Source organism: Trichechus manatus, unplaced genomic scaffold, assembly GCF_000243295.1.
Source record: "Trichechus manatus latirostris isolate Lorelei unplaced genomic scaffold, TriManLat1.0 scaffold00203, whole genome shotgun sequence".
Lineage (NCBI taxonomy): Eukaryota > Metazoa > Chordata > Mammalia > Sirenia > Trichechidae > Trichechus > Trichechus manatus.
This window is the reverse complement of record NW_004444139.1, coordinates 210,231-224,723: the sequence shown is the minus strand read 5'-3', so window position 1 is coordinate 224,723 and position 14,493 is coordinate 210,231. Positions and strand designations below refer to the sequence as shown.

General features: G+C 52.1%; 1 protein-coding gene across 1 annotated transcript in view; it reads right to left on the bottom strand.

Annotated features, from left to right (window-relative positions):
* Positions 1–13,894, bottom strand: part of INHBB (inhibin subunit beta B) — a 28,612-nt gene extending 14,718 nt beyond the window's left edge. Inside the window, exons 1-3 of the mRNA XM_004388014.1 lie at positions 13,624–13,894; positions 7,604–7,760; positions 7,331–7,357 (exon numbers count right to left, since the gene is read on the bottom strand). Of these exons, the coding sequence (XP_004388071.1) occupies positions 7,331–7,357; positions 7,604–7,760; positions 13,624–13,894 (455 nt within the window). The remainder of the gene's footprint in view (positions 1–7,330; positions 7,358–7,603; positions 7,761–13,623) is intronic.
* Between the last annotated feature and the right edge of the window lie 599 nt (positions 13,895–14,493).

Here is a 14,493-nt window from a genome sequence, read left to right as displayed (position 1 = left end):
GTACAGGACCACAGTGACCAGTCTCAGATGCTTTTGCCAATAAGATTAGAAAAGACCAAAGAACCCAACCTGTTGCCGTCAAGTCGATTCCAACTCACAGCAACCCTATAAGGAATGGAAACTCAATATTAAGGCCCTTTTCTGCCCTATAAAAATTTACTGCTGACTCCAGGGGATACTTAGAAGGCAGAATTCAGAGGCGTTTGTGATTGGTTGGAGAAGAAAGTGGGGGAGAAAGAAGAGTCGAGAACGACAGGCTTTAGCAGTAGGACCACCTTTCCCCCCGGGCATGTCTGACACTGGAGACCAGACCTTCTCATGGTGGGGTGGACACTGCCCCCCGCCCACTGGATCCCTTGTGCGGAAAAGCCTGTGGATTTGCCCAGGCACACTTGGTTTTCCTGCATCCCCACAGCCACAAGAAAGAAAGTGCTTCCCAGACACCCCTGGAGTGACTTTGCCAGGAGACAGAAAGGAAGTGTGGTCTGCAGAATGAGGCTGGACAGAGGGCACAGCCCGCTGTTCGTCAGAGGTTTACAGGAGAGGTGCTGAGAAGCGATGGGGTGGCTGTCTCCAGAACGTCCCACAAGCAGCAGCCCCCGAGAGGGCCTGGGGGGCCGGGGGGCAGTCTCTGGGGACCGCGAGCCTCTGGACTGACTGCTCAAGAGCTCAGGGATGAACGGACGGCCTTGTTTCCTCAGGCAGATGCCCTCTCCTCAGGCTGCCTTGCCTCTGAGGCTCGGGCGGGTCTGGGGCTGCGCTGTCTTCATGTTCCTGCGTCTGTCACGCGGCCCGGTGGGGCACCGGTGAGCCACAGGGCATGTGGAACTATTTTCAAATATGGTAACAAAGGATTCTGGGATGTATGGCAACATCCAAGACTAATTTCTCCCAAAAACGATTCTGACAAGTCATTGTAGTCCGTTTGTTTATTTAACAAGTATTTATTAAGTACCTATCATATACCAGGCCCTGGAGATAGAGCAGTGAGCAAGACAGACAAAATGTCTGTCATGGACTTTACAATCTAAGGGGGCAAAATGGAAAAAACCAAACAGGTTTTTTTTAAAGCAAAGTTCAAAGAGTGAAAAGCACCATGAATTTGTTACAAGGAGGTTAATGAGAAGTGGACTGGTTGGGGGCTGCGTAAGTCAGGAAAGCCTCTCTGAGGAGGTGAGATTGCAGGAGAAGAACGAAGTGGTCGCAGAGGTCTGGGGAAAGGGCTCTGGGATGGGACTAAGCTGAGAATGTTGAAGACATAGAAGGAGAGCCAGCGTGGTTGGAACATGGTAAAGCAAGGGTACAGTGATTGCAGGACATAGCAGAGGGACAGGGCAGATCACAGTGAGCTTGGCAAGTCCTACTCTTGCAGGTTAGATTTAGCCCCAGTCAGTGACTTACATAAGGTATTTCTCGTATAAGAGAAGCCCAGAATTAGGAAGTCCAGGCCTGAACTGGTGGCTCCACGGTCATCAAGGATCCAGGCTCCTTCTTTCTTCCACCATATTACTGTGAAGTTTCCATCATGAAGGTTGCTGCATGATCACAAGATGGCTGCTGGAGCATCATCCATCACATCTCCATTTCAAGCAGTCAAAACCAAAAACCAAACCCATTGCCATTGCATCGATTCTGACTCAGAGCCACCCTATAGGACAGAGTAGAACTGCCCCATAGGGCTTCCAAGCAGCACCTGGTGGATTTGAACTGCTGACTTTTTGGTTAGCAGCCAAGCTCTTAACCACTGCGCCACCAGGGCTCCATTTGTAGCAGGAGGAAGGAGGAGAAGCTGAGTCAGCTCCCTGCTTAAGAGCAACCCCACTCAACAACTCTGCTTTTATCTCATCGGCCAGCCCTAGGTGTGAAGGAGGAGTCCCTGGATGGCCCGAATGGGTAAATGCTGGACAATTAAGCGAAAGGCTGGCGATTTAAACCCCCTCAGAGGCTCCTCAAAAGAAAGGCCTGGCGATCCGATTACAAAACCTTGTGGAGCAGTTCTACTCTGCACACATGGGGTTGCTATGAGTCGGAACCAACTCAACAATAAGTAACAATAACAAAAATGTAAAAGAGGCTGGGAAATACAGACATTTCGCTGGTACTTCGCAGAACAAGGGCTCAAACAAAGTAATAAGCACAGAATAAACATCGGGTGGGCAGCTAACGTTCTGTCCCGCGTGGGCTGCGATACGGAGCCTGCGTTTTGTTCTAAGTGCAATGAGAAGGCTTTAGAGGGTTTTATCACATGCTGATGGGATTCGATTTGCGCAGCGAGAAGATTACTCTGGCTGCGGGTGGACCATAGACTGGAATCAGGGAAGCAGCTGTTGCAATACTGCAGGTGAGAGATGGTGGCTGGACAGGCGCTTCTCGCTGAGGTGGTGAGAAGCGGCTGCATTTGGCTTCTGCTCTGTAGCCAGTGCTGACAGGACTTGCGGACAGGCTGGGTGTGGACGTGAGGGAAAGAGAGAATCAGGGACGGATCCCAGGTTTGGGGGCTGAGTAATTAAGCAGATGTGGCCCCATCTTCCCATAGGGGTGGAAAAGGTAGGAAGGGAAGTGAGGGTCAGTAAAAAGCTCTGTTTGAACGTGTCCACTTTGAGGGGCCCCTTCAGCACCAATGGGGGCTGCTGAGCGGGTTGTTGGTGTTCCGGGCAGAGGTCACACAGATTTGGGAGTTGCCAGCAGAGAGATGTTTTCTGTGCTTGTTTTTATTTTATTTTATTGTTGTGCTTTAAGTGAAAGTTTACGATTCAAGTTAGTCTCTCGTACAAAAATTTATACACACGTTGTTATGTGACCCTAATTGCTCTCCCTGTACTGTGGCAGCACACTCCTCCTTTCCATCCCGGATTTCCCGTGTCCATTCAACCAGCCCCTGACCCTCTCTGCCTTCTCATCTCACCTCTGGACAGGAGCTGCCCATTTAGTCTCATGTGTCTACTTGAGCTAAGAAGCACACTCTTAATAAGTATCATTTATGTCCCATCGTCCAGTCTGATCTTTGTCTGAAGAGTTGGCCTTCGGAAAGTTTTAGTTCTGGGTTGACAGAGAGTCCAGGGGCCATATCTTCTGGAGTTCCTCCAGTCTCAGTCAGACCGTTAAGTCTGGTCTTTTTACTGAACAGAGAGATGTTTTTGAAAGCGAGGGGCTAGGTGAGTTCACCAGGGAGAGGGTGTGGATAAAGCAGAGAAGAGGGCCAAGGGCTGAGTCCTGGGGCGCTCCAGCTTCGAGGTGGGCGGGCCAGCAGAGGAGGCAGAAAGGCAACAGCCAGCGACGGAGGCGGGAACCAGACAAGTGCGCTGTGGACGGAGGGAGCGGCAAGTGCCAGATGCTGCTGAGCGGTCAGGTATGGTGTGAACAGGGATTCGCCCCGGGGTTTGGTGACATGGAGGTTGCCATTCTCAGCTGCCACGGAGCCGTCTCTGACTCATGGTGACCCCACGCACAACACCATCAAACGATTGTCCAGTCCTGCCCATGCTCAGTTTCAGATCGGACCCTTATGCTCCATAGGGTTTTCATTGGCTGATTTCCAGACATAGATCACCGGGCCTTTCTTCCTAGTCTTTCTTAGTCTGGAAGCTCTGCTGAAACCTGTTCAACATCATAGCAACACACGAGCCTCCAGTGATAGACAGGTGGGGCTGCGCATGAGGTGCATTGGCCAGGAATGGAACCCGGGTCTCTTGCATGGAAGGTGAGGATCCTACCAGGGAAACACCACTGCCCTCATCTCAGAGAGAACAGCTGACGAGAAAGAGGACAAGCTACGAAACGCTTTCCAACAGTTTTCCTCTAGAGGAAAGCCATCAAGTCAATTCCAACTCATGGCAACCCCATGGGTGTCAGAGTAGAACTGTGCTCCATAGGGTTTTCAGTGGCTGATTTTCCAAAGTAGATCACCAGATCCATCCCTGCTCCCCAAGGTCCCCAGAGAGGGTGGGTACGAGACAGGTGAGGGCTCAGACTTCTTGTTGAAACCACTGGCTGTCAAGGCTGGGCACTCCATTTAGTCACAGGAGTCATTTCAGAACCAGCAAAGCTACACTGAATTCCTACTGGGTGCAAGCAAGTCACTGTACCGGGGAGAGTCACCTGCATCATCTCAGTTCTGCAGGACTGGTCACTGACGGCAAAGGTTTTGTCCCCTCTTGTCTCTTTTTGCCTCTGAACCAGGGATCCCTGACTTGGGGTGAGTCATTTCCACATCCTGACCTGGATTTCCACAGGCATCACCCACCCCTCCTTCTTCTGCCTGTCCTCTTTTTCCATCTCCCCGGGTATAGAAGAGGAAGGAGCTGTCCAAAGATGACTGCACCAGGGTTTGATTTTGCTTTAACTTGTTTATAGAAATTCTCCAGCACGCACAAGGTCAGGGAGAAGAGGCACACGGCCCCACGCGCAGCCATTGGCGGAGGACCGTGGTCACGTAGACCTGGAATTCATTTTGCTAACGGCCTCCAGCAGGCTTTTCACACTGCAGTGGGTCAGGAATTCAATTTAGGGGGTGAGGACCTATATTTTTAAATGCAATAAAAGGGAATATAATAGAAAATAGAAACATCACGCATAAAAAGGTAAATGTTATTTCTGAAACCCTTGCTTTGGTGGTGCCTATGTCTATGTTTATATATTCTTGTGGACTTGCATGGGGCACTGCAATGTCAGATGGGTTTGTTACATTGAGTTTAAGGTCAAGAAAGTGTGAAGGCCACTGAGCCCCTCCTTTCTGTCTTCTCCCGCCCCTAGCCGTGCGCCCTCACCACAACAGCCTGGACAGGGGTCACCAATCACTGGCTGGAGCGATTGTTTCTGCACCAACGGGAATCTGTGTTACGGATGGACAAATTCTCACGTCGGAGAAATACTACTTCAAAGTGAGGCCAAAAAAAAAAAACCCAGCTGCCATCAAGTTGATTCCAAATCATGGTGATGGGTCAGAGTAGAACTGTGCTCCACAGGGTCTTCAGTGGCTGATTTTTGGAAGTAGATCACCAGACCTTTCTTCAGAGGTGGCTCTGCATGGACTCGAACTGTCACCCTTTTGGTTAGCAGCCAAGCACCACCCAGGGACACCGAACTTGCAGCAACCCAATCTACATCTACGTGGCGTGACATTTAATGCAGTTTAACACAGAGAACAGTTCTGTGGAAGGACGCTGCCCCATTCCTCAGCCCTGCTGGGGTGGTGCCGGCAACTCTGACGCCAACACAGTCTGGCAGAGGTCAGACGGGTGCTCTCATCCCAGCTGCGCCTGAGAGCGGGGGAGCCTTAAGAACCACCCCCAGAGAGTCCTGTGTCACTGGGGGGCCACTGCCTGGGCACTGGGGTGTTTAATAGCTGCCCAGGTGATTCTATGTAGGTGGAGACCGAGAGCCACCAGCCGGAAGGACGCAGGAGCTCACCTCCCCGAGCTGAGGCGCTAGACGCACCACGGACACACCGCTCCCTCCTGATGTGTTTGGGGGCAGAAGGTGACAGGAGGCCTCCCAGCCTACCGTGGAATCCTCTCTGCACAGTGCCCCAGAGACCCAAAATCACCCCTTTGAGCAAAAACACCTCAACAACCACGTCCCATTTAGTCTACCTTAAACGGCGCTCCACTGCTCCGTCTTCCTGCCTACAGGCAGACTGTGCTCTTCGGAACCTGCCCTCCCGCCTTGTGCCTGGCCTCTGACCTCCGCGCCCTAGGTCCCCCTCTGCATGCAAAGACCATAGGGGCCAGGATGTTATTTTATTTTCATTTGCTTATAGCAATTTCCAAACACGTGAGAATAGGGAGAATGGTTCTAATGAACCCCCATGCACCCAGTGCCCAGCTTCAGGGGTCACCGATATTCGGTGAAGACAGTGTTTTCAACAATTCCTAGTTCTCCAGCAGTTTGCATTCCAACAGAGAGGAGATTGCCCGGATGTCATAGCCCTTCCACCTCTGTGGGTCCTCTAGGGACTGAAACTGAGAAGAACATTGAAAACCTCCACTTAACCCTCTGGTGGCGCTGCGGTTAAGAGCTTGCCTGCTCACTAAAGGATTGGCAGTTGGAATCCACCAGCTGCTCCTTGGAAATCCTATGGGGCAGTTCCTCTCTGTCCTATAGGGTCGCTATGAGTTGGAATCGACTCAACGTCAACGGGTTAATGGGGGCACTTACAGGAGTCCCTGATTGGTGCAAACTACTAACGCGCTCGGCTGCCAACCGAAAGGTTGGAGGTTCAAGTCCACCCAGAGGCATCTCAGAAGAAAGGCCTGGAGATCTCCTTCCAAAAAAATTAGCCACTGAAAACCCTATGAGCATATTTCTACTCCGACACACCTGGCATCACCAAGAGTCAGAGTCCACTTGATGGCAACTGTTTGGGCACTCAAGGGCTCTCATCTAGAGCCCCCCAGCCCCTGTGCTCACACATTTGGAAGGCCCTCATCGCGTGCTTGGTAGCTTCTCCATCCAAACCCAGTTCAGGAGAGCCGAGCTTGTGGAGGAGCAGTGAAAAGATCCCAAGCTGTCTTCAGAGAAACTGCTGGTGGAATTCCCAAACCTCACGGGGTTTAGGGGCTTGTTTGCCCACTCGGCACCCAGCTGGTCAATACCGGGTTGGCCAATCACCTTCAGAGGAAAACATACTTGCCTCCAAAATCTGTCAGCACCGAGATTGCCAGCTTTGCCGCGAGATGAGAACTAGATCTGAAACGTATTTGTTTTGGGCAGGGGACGAGAGGAACAGCAAAGTGGTTCATTTCAAACTTTAGTGGCTTTGTCGGGGTGCGGGGGGGGGGGTGTTGCTCAATGCCTGGCTAACAGCTAAACTATCTGAACTCCAAACCAAAATAAATACGCCTCTGAAGTTAAACAATGTTATTACGTCAAGGCTGATGTAATGGTTCCAAACCATGAGAAAATAATATTCCAGCATAATGGTCCCTCTGTTCAGCCAGAAGAGAGGCTGGGCTGCTGGCTTTTTGACAAGTGGAATTTGGTGTTTTCAATCGTTGTTAAGCTGGGTGTGTGCACGGCATGTAACCTAGTTAACGACATTTTAGTAATTGTGATATGAAAATATATGGATGGATATTAAAATATCATTGATGGGTGCAGAGCAGGCCCCAGAACCGACACCAAGAAGGGTTCCAAAATTCTCAGCCCCTGCTGGTCCCACCTCTGAGAGCCCTCCCAGACTCAGCTCCTCATAGGGTGACACTGAGGATTCCAATGACCCTCCAGGAGGTTACAGTTCAAGGGCTGAAGAAAGAGCAAGATGGCTCCAAGGCTACGTCACACTGGGAGTCGACGTCCAATGGAGGAGGCGCTACCCGGCCTGACAACGTACCTGCACGTGCCCTCGACGCCCGCGCACCTACAGACAGAAGAGAAGCTGGCTCCCACCACCAGGAGGAGCTGAGTGGGACCTGTGCTAAAAAGGAGCAGTCCTTGGTTGACGCTCTCGGGACCAACAGCTTAGAGGCCCACGGCCCCCCGGGCTCATGCTGACCCTGGCCTTCTGGCCTTCAGGGCTTGGTCCTGGGGTGCTGGCTCCTTTGCACCCCTCACCAGGTAAAGGCAGACAGTGCCCCCCAGGAAGTGTGCCCCCAGCCTCTCCTACCAGGTCCAAGGCTGATGTAGGAGGACTTTGGCATGAAGACGACACTCACTCTCTGTGTTTCCTTGGACAAGTCGTTCCAAGTCTTGCGTCTCAACCTCCCCATCCACAAAGCGCAGCCCTGTAACCCATGCCTTCCCTGTGCGGGCACCTTCCACACCTGCAGGAAAGGGTGCTACAAAGGGCTCCAGAGAAGGGTCTTGACAAGCCACAGGTGCGGGGGTTCATTCAAGTCCCCAGGTTCCAACAGGGTAAGTCAGAGAAGCATGCCAGCCAGTACAGCCGATCCCTTCCCATCCCAGGTTCTATGTAGAATGCAAAGATTTTATTTTATTTTATTTTATTTGCTTATCATTCACTAATACCAACCGTCAACCACATGCAGAACTCGGAGCTAGCCTCAGCCCGTGGCTCATGGGCTCCTGAATCAAATCAAGCCAAAGAATGGGTAACGACAGACATTAATTGTGTCATATCTCATTGAATCCTGACCATAAATCTATCATTACCGCTATTTTGCAGATGAGGAAACAGAGGCTCAGGAGGTTAGTGACCGGCCCAGGGTTGCATGGGTGGAGTCTGGCAGAGCTACAGCCATTTTACAGATGAGGAAACAGAGGCTCAGGAGGTCAGTGACCGGCCCAGTGTTGCATGGGTGCGGTCTGGTGGAGCTATAGGCCTCATCTGTGTTACTGTTGCTAGCTGCTGTCAAGCCAGCCCCTGAGCCATCCCTGTGCACAACAGGATCGAACCATTGTGATCCACAGGATTTTCAGAAGTAGATCGCCAGGCCTTTCTTCCTAGTCTGTCTTAGTTCGTAAGCTCCACTGAAACCTGTTCATAGTAGCACACAAGCCTCCACTGACAGGTGGGTGGTGGCTGTGCGTAAGGTCCACTGGCTGGGAATCGAACCTGGGTCTCCCTCATCCAAACCAAAAACCAAACCCGTGGCCGTTGAGTTGATTCTGATTCCTAGTGACCCTACAGGACAGAGTAGAACTGCCCCATAGAGTTTCCAAGGAGCGCCTGGTGGATTCAAACGGCTGACCTTTTGGTTAGCAGCCATAGCTCTTAACCACTGCGCCACCAGGGTTTCCAGTCTCCCTCGCAGAGGGTAAGAATTCTGCCCCTGAGAACCACGACCAGCCTCAGCCTTGCCTATAAGACAGGATAACACTCCACTTCAGGAAGGTGCCGGCAGGGCTGCACGAGATGGCAGGGAAAGGAGCCAGGGGCCAAGTGGCCCGAGGTGGGCACTCAGGGGCATGGGTGGGGATGGTGTATGGCTGGCTCTATGAACCATCACCCCAGTTCTACCTTGCGTCTGCTCCAGGTCAGGCCGGGACAGGTGTGAGCACCGTGCGGCAGGAAGCTACAGCAGGAAAAGGAGCAGCACACTGGTTTCCACAGTCACCTGGGAGCCACAACATACAGGCAAGCCTCCACCAACACGTTCGAAACACGTCTGCTGACGCGCTGGCGTTTACAGACCCTCCCTGTGCCCTGCTGCCCTGAGTGGGGCCCTTCTGAGCAGGCCACACGAACCTGGGAGCCCTCTGGCTCTAAAGTCTTCCTGGTACCTGCGGAGCGTGCCCTGAGGGTTCACAAAGAATCTGTCGAATGAAGCAATGCAAGTTCTGGCTGACCCCATCCTCCTGCTCTGCCCTCACTTCTTCCTGCTGAAACTTCATTTCCTCCTGGACAAGAGCCCGCACTCGTTAGAATTCTGAACCCGGCGCATCGTCCACCAGCAAGATGGAGCACTACCGAGCCAGTGGCTGCTCCTGGAACGTTAGAAGATGCCGTTGCCTTCTAACGGCACCCCCACCTTCCCACACCCCAAGACAGGATTGGACCAAGTGGCAAAATCTCCAAATGCCCCATACACCCTCGGAGTTGCTGGCTCACTCTGCCCCCGCAGGCAGAATGGCCAGCCTGCGATTTCCCCAGCACACCAGCAGATCCGAAACTCCTTTGGGGCCAAGTAGTAGCAAGGCTGGAAACAAGGAGGTGTCAGGTGCTTCCTGATGGAACGGCTTGTTAAGTGCTGAACAAGTTCCCCGGGGAGGCTTCTCTGCAGGTCTCACCAACAGGCCCATCTCAGTTACCTAGTGCCGTTATAAGAAACATACCACAAGTGGATGGCTTTAACAAACAGAAATTTACTCTCGCACAGCTTAGGAAGCTAGAAGTCCGAAATCAGGGTGCCAGCTCTAGGGGAAGGCTTTCTCTCTCTGTCCACTATGGGGGAAGGTCCTCATCAATCTCCCTCTGGGTCTAGGAGGTTCTCAGTATGGTAACCCCGGGGCCACAGGACACTCTGCTCCCGGCTCTTCCTTCTTGGTGGAAGTAGGTCCCCCACCTCTGCTCACTTCTGTCTCCTTTTATCTCTTGTAAAATAAAAGGTGATGCAGGCCACACCCCAGGGAAACTCCCCTTACGTCTGATCAGGGCTGTGACCTGAGGAAGGGTGTTGCATCCCAGCCTAATCCTCTAACATAACCTAATCTTGCCTCATTAACCACAGGTGAAGATTAGGATTTACAACACACAGGACAATTACATCAGATCACAGAATGGTGGACAACCACACAATACTGGGAATCGTGGCCCAGCCAAGTTGCCATATATTTTGGGGAGACACAATTCAATCCATGACAAAGCCCAATCCTTGGCTGTCTGGACTGGTTAGGTGTGGTCTTGCCTCAAGGCAGGAGGGAGAACAAGATGACCTCTTTGGATCCCTTCCTGCTGTGGGATTTGATGCAGACATTAACATCTGGGGAGGGACAGCAGCTGAGAGAGCCCAGTGGCCTGAAGCCAGCAGTTACAGGTGGCCCCGTCTGGGCAACCCACCTGGAGCTAACCAACTGGTAGAGCTGCAAATAGCATCAAGCCTGGCGGCTGCCAGGATTACCCATTTGACAAAGCCTCAAGCAGTGGATGGCATGGCTCTCTTTCAGAGGAAACAGAACCAGGATCTCTGACCGCACGTGTGGGTGTGTGTCCACGTGAGTGTCGTAGACACACACACAGAGAATGTATTTCTGTAAAGACAGCGGAAAGGCTGGCTCGGGGAAGGGGGGGTCTCTGCTCTCAGATCATCAGAAGCCAGATAAGGATCATAGCTCTACGTCTTTTTAGCTTAAGCGCCTCATTTTTCCTTGCCGCATCCTCCAAGGAGCAAAGGGCCAGGGCGAACCTCTCTGTTCCACAGATAAAAGACGAGAAGAAAGACAAGACACGGTCAGGTTTGCACACCAAAGCTGCTCCCAGTCAGGTTTACCCTGACTGCTACAATCCCACTCTTCTCCAAGTCACTGTTTTTCCTAGCCACCTCGGAATCAGATTGGTGGGTTTTTTTAAGCCTGGCACATAATACCAATTTATCGATCATGCACTAACCTTATTGACCAATCAATTAATCAACCCACATACATTTTTGAGGGTCCACACTTGAGCTAGGAGTCCCTAGGTGGTGCAAACAGCTAACACACCTGGCCGCTAACCGAGGGATTTGTAGTTTAAGTCCACCCAGAGGCTCCTCGGAAGAAAGGGCTGGCAATCTACTTCCAATAAAACCAGCTATTGAAAACCCTATGGAGTACAGTTCTGCTCTGACATACATGGGGTTGCCATAAATCGGAATCAACTCCATGGCAACATGGCAAATGGGCGGCCAGAAGCAGCCTGGGCATTCAGGGGAGACGGACACCCGTGAGGGCAGAGCAGTTAGGCTTCACGGAAGAGCTTCAGACACGTGCAAGGCCTCGAAGAAGACTTGGGTATAGAAATATTGGAGGCAGCGGAAATTCTAGGCAAATCGAACCAGGAGGAAGGGTATGGCAGAGCCCCAGGCAGCGAGGGACCACCAGGCCAGGTGCTGAGAGTCTCCAGTGGGACCCAGGCCTGCAAAGGTGGGTGGGCAGGGCCTGGAAGGTGAATGGGAGCTTCGGAAGGTTTCTGCACAGAGGAAGGACTGCCCGAAGACACTTCCAAAGGGACTGTCACGTGCAGCCAGACAGGGTGTGAGTTTCTGAGCAGGACCAGGCCCGCAGTGGGTGACCGCGCATTGAACCACACACCAAAGCGCCAGTGAACCCAACGAGGCTCCTTCTGAAGCTGCAAACATCTGCACACGGTGTTTTCTGGGGCAGCTCGGCACCCAGGGCCTCAGACCCCTGCACGTCTCAGGTTATAGAGCTTCGGCCTATCTGTCAGCACATCATAACACACACACACGCTCACACATGTCGAAGGACAGACACAAGAACATGTTAATTGACTTGACTTTGGTTAAAGCATATATTTAAAATCTAAGCCTCTAACTTAAACGCTCAGAAAAGTCTCTTTATCCACGATCAGTTGATGAATTAGCCGAGTTTTCATAAGCACCCCCTGCAACGCACATGGGGTTTGAGCAGTAAAATCTGGGGGCTGGGCTGGCTTCCTGTAACATTTCTCTCTCGCTGACTCTGGTCTCTCTCTCTCTCTGATCTACTCCGCACGCCTTCCATGATGTCCCTCCTCTGCTCAGGGACCTTCCATGATGCCCTGTTTCGTGCAGCTCCTCGTCCCAGCCCCTCTGCCAATGTCCACATCCAGATTCATTCATTCATCCCCCAATGCAAGCATCTGTTGAGCCCCTACTATGCGTCAAGCATTGCACTACGCACTGAAGATACATCCGTGGAGAAGACAATCACAGTCCCTGCCCACAGGGAAGCTGAAAACAATCCAATAAGCATGTGGAGATCAGTTATTAAGGAAACAAGTAGGGACATGTGATTCTCCCTATGGAGGTGCCATGGAAGCTGGGGCTCAAGAGATGAGGGGCAGTGATGGATGTGAAGTGTGTGGACAGGCAGTCCAGGTAAAGGGAGCAGAATGTGCAAAGGCCCTGGGGTTAAAAGAGCTTGGTGCAGTTAAGGAGTTGGAAGATGACCGAGGTGGCTGGAGCATGGTAAGCAGCATCTCGAAATGAGGTCATACAGGACTTTTGAAGGGCCGTGGTTGGACTCCCCCCTGTTCCAAACCTTTCCCTCCCCTCTAACTGTTCAAGATTAATGGAATCACCTGATGTCCTTCCCCCACATTCCCCTCTCAGTCAGCTGGCCACTGTGTCCTATTTGGTCTACTTCTCAACTTTCTCCCGACTCTCGCTCTCTTCCCTCCCCTCTGTCTCAGTTCGGGCCGTGACCATCACTCACCTAAGCCAGGCAACTCTGACCAGCTCTCCTGGCCTCCATGGGGCCCCTACAGTACCACCAGTCAGCTTCCAAAAACACAAATCTGAAGCCACCACTCTTGTGCAAAAGCTGAGGCCGGGTGGAGGATGGGTGGAGCCTGGCGATGGGCACTCGGGGCTCCTTCTGCTGTTCTGTGTGCTCTACTGCACGTTGAACACTTCCAGCAACCACCACAAAAGCAAACAAGGCAAAACAGCAAAAAACACCTCCTCATGTCCAGGAGGTCACGTCGTCAAAGAAGGACTGCAACAGGGTATTTTCTGGGCTTTGCATCTATTGGCTACGTAGTAAAAACTCAGTCGAGGAAAAACACTTCTGCTAACAGAATCCATGGTTTTATAATCGATCTATTCTGTATTTTTTTTTAAAATCTCCCTAAATCCCCACTGCTTTTAAGACACAGTTTAAACTTTGCTTGGAATCTCTGAGGGGTGCAAACGGGTAACACGCTCACCGCTAACTGAAAGGTTGGTGGTTCAAGTCCACCCAGAGACAACTCGGAAGAAAGTCCTGGTGATCTACTTCCTAAAAACCAGTCATTGAAAACCTTATGGAGCACAGTTTTACAATGACCACACGGGGTCACCATGAGTTGGAATCAACTCGACAGCAGCTGGTTGGTTAAGCATTGCTTGGCCAGTGACCTTCCCCAGCTAGCCCTGCCTCCTCACTGGCTCTCCAGCATCACCTAGCATCCCGCCAGATTAAAACGCCTGCTGTGCCCTGTACACACCATGCCCTCTCAAACCCTCTTGCTTTTGTTGGTCCCTCTACTGGCACGGCCTTGCTTGCTTCTCCTCTGGATAAATTCCCCCTCATTTTTGAAGCTCAGGTCCAATGCCAAGTCCTCCCGAAAGGTGCTCCTTCCTTTCTCTGTTCTTTCCTCTGCACTGGTTTGCACCACCACCTGCCCTCTGGCCTCAGAGCTACCCATGGGCGAGGACAGGGCTGCATCGTAACAGCAGAGCAAACCTCGATTGCACGCGGCCTCTGTGCCAGGGACCGCGCTCAGGGCTTCACACACAGCGGTGCTTTGAGTCCTCATAACGGCGCTAGTGTCTCCATTCTGGAGCAGAAGAAGCAGGCTCGGAGCCTGCCGGCACCCCGTCCAAGGTCACCCTGCTTAGTGCAAAGCTAAGAGGAACCCCACCCTTCCCGTTCTGCTCACTGTATTTACCCAGTAAGTCTCTGAGTGCCCTGCCCAGGGCCTGGCGTGCAGGCCCTGACAGACCCCTGCTTGCTGAATGCACACCACATGGATGAGCCTCAACTCCCCCTTGCTCGTCATCTGCCTTCCGCCCTTTCCCAGAGAAAACAAAGATGTGTGGGCAACTGAAGATCCGGCTACCAGCCCCAGCACTCAGAGGACACCTTGGACAGAGTACGCCAGGCCTCTGGAGAGCCTCGTGGGGAACCCCACCCATGGTCCCCCAGGTATGCCTCCTGTCCCCTGGGGAACTCAAAGGGAAACCGTGGCTGTGAGGAGTTCTCATAATTACATCAACCTGACCAAACTCATTTCCAGGCAATTTAACATGAGTTCCTTACATCACTTCGTCCTCACATAAAAATGAAAAGCTAGACCCAAAACCATGACCAAGGCCAGTGTTCAGACTTGTCCCTGATGTAACTTAACCACACCCA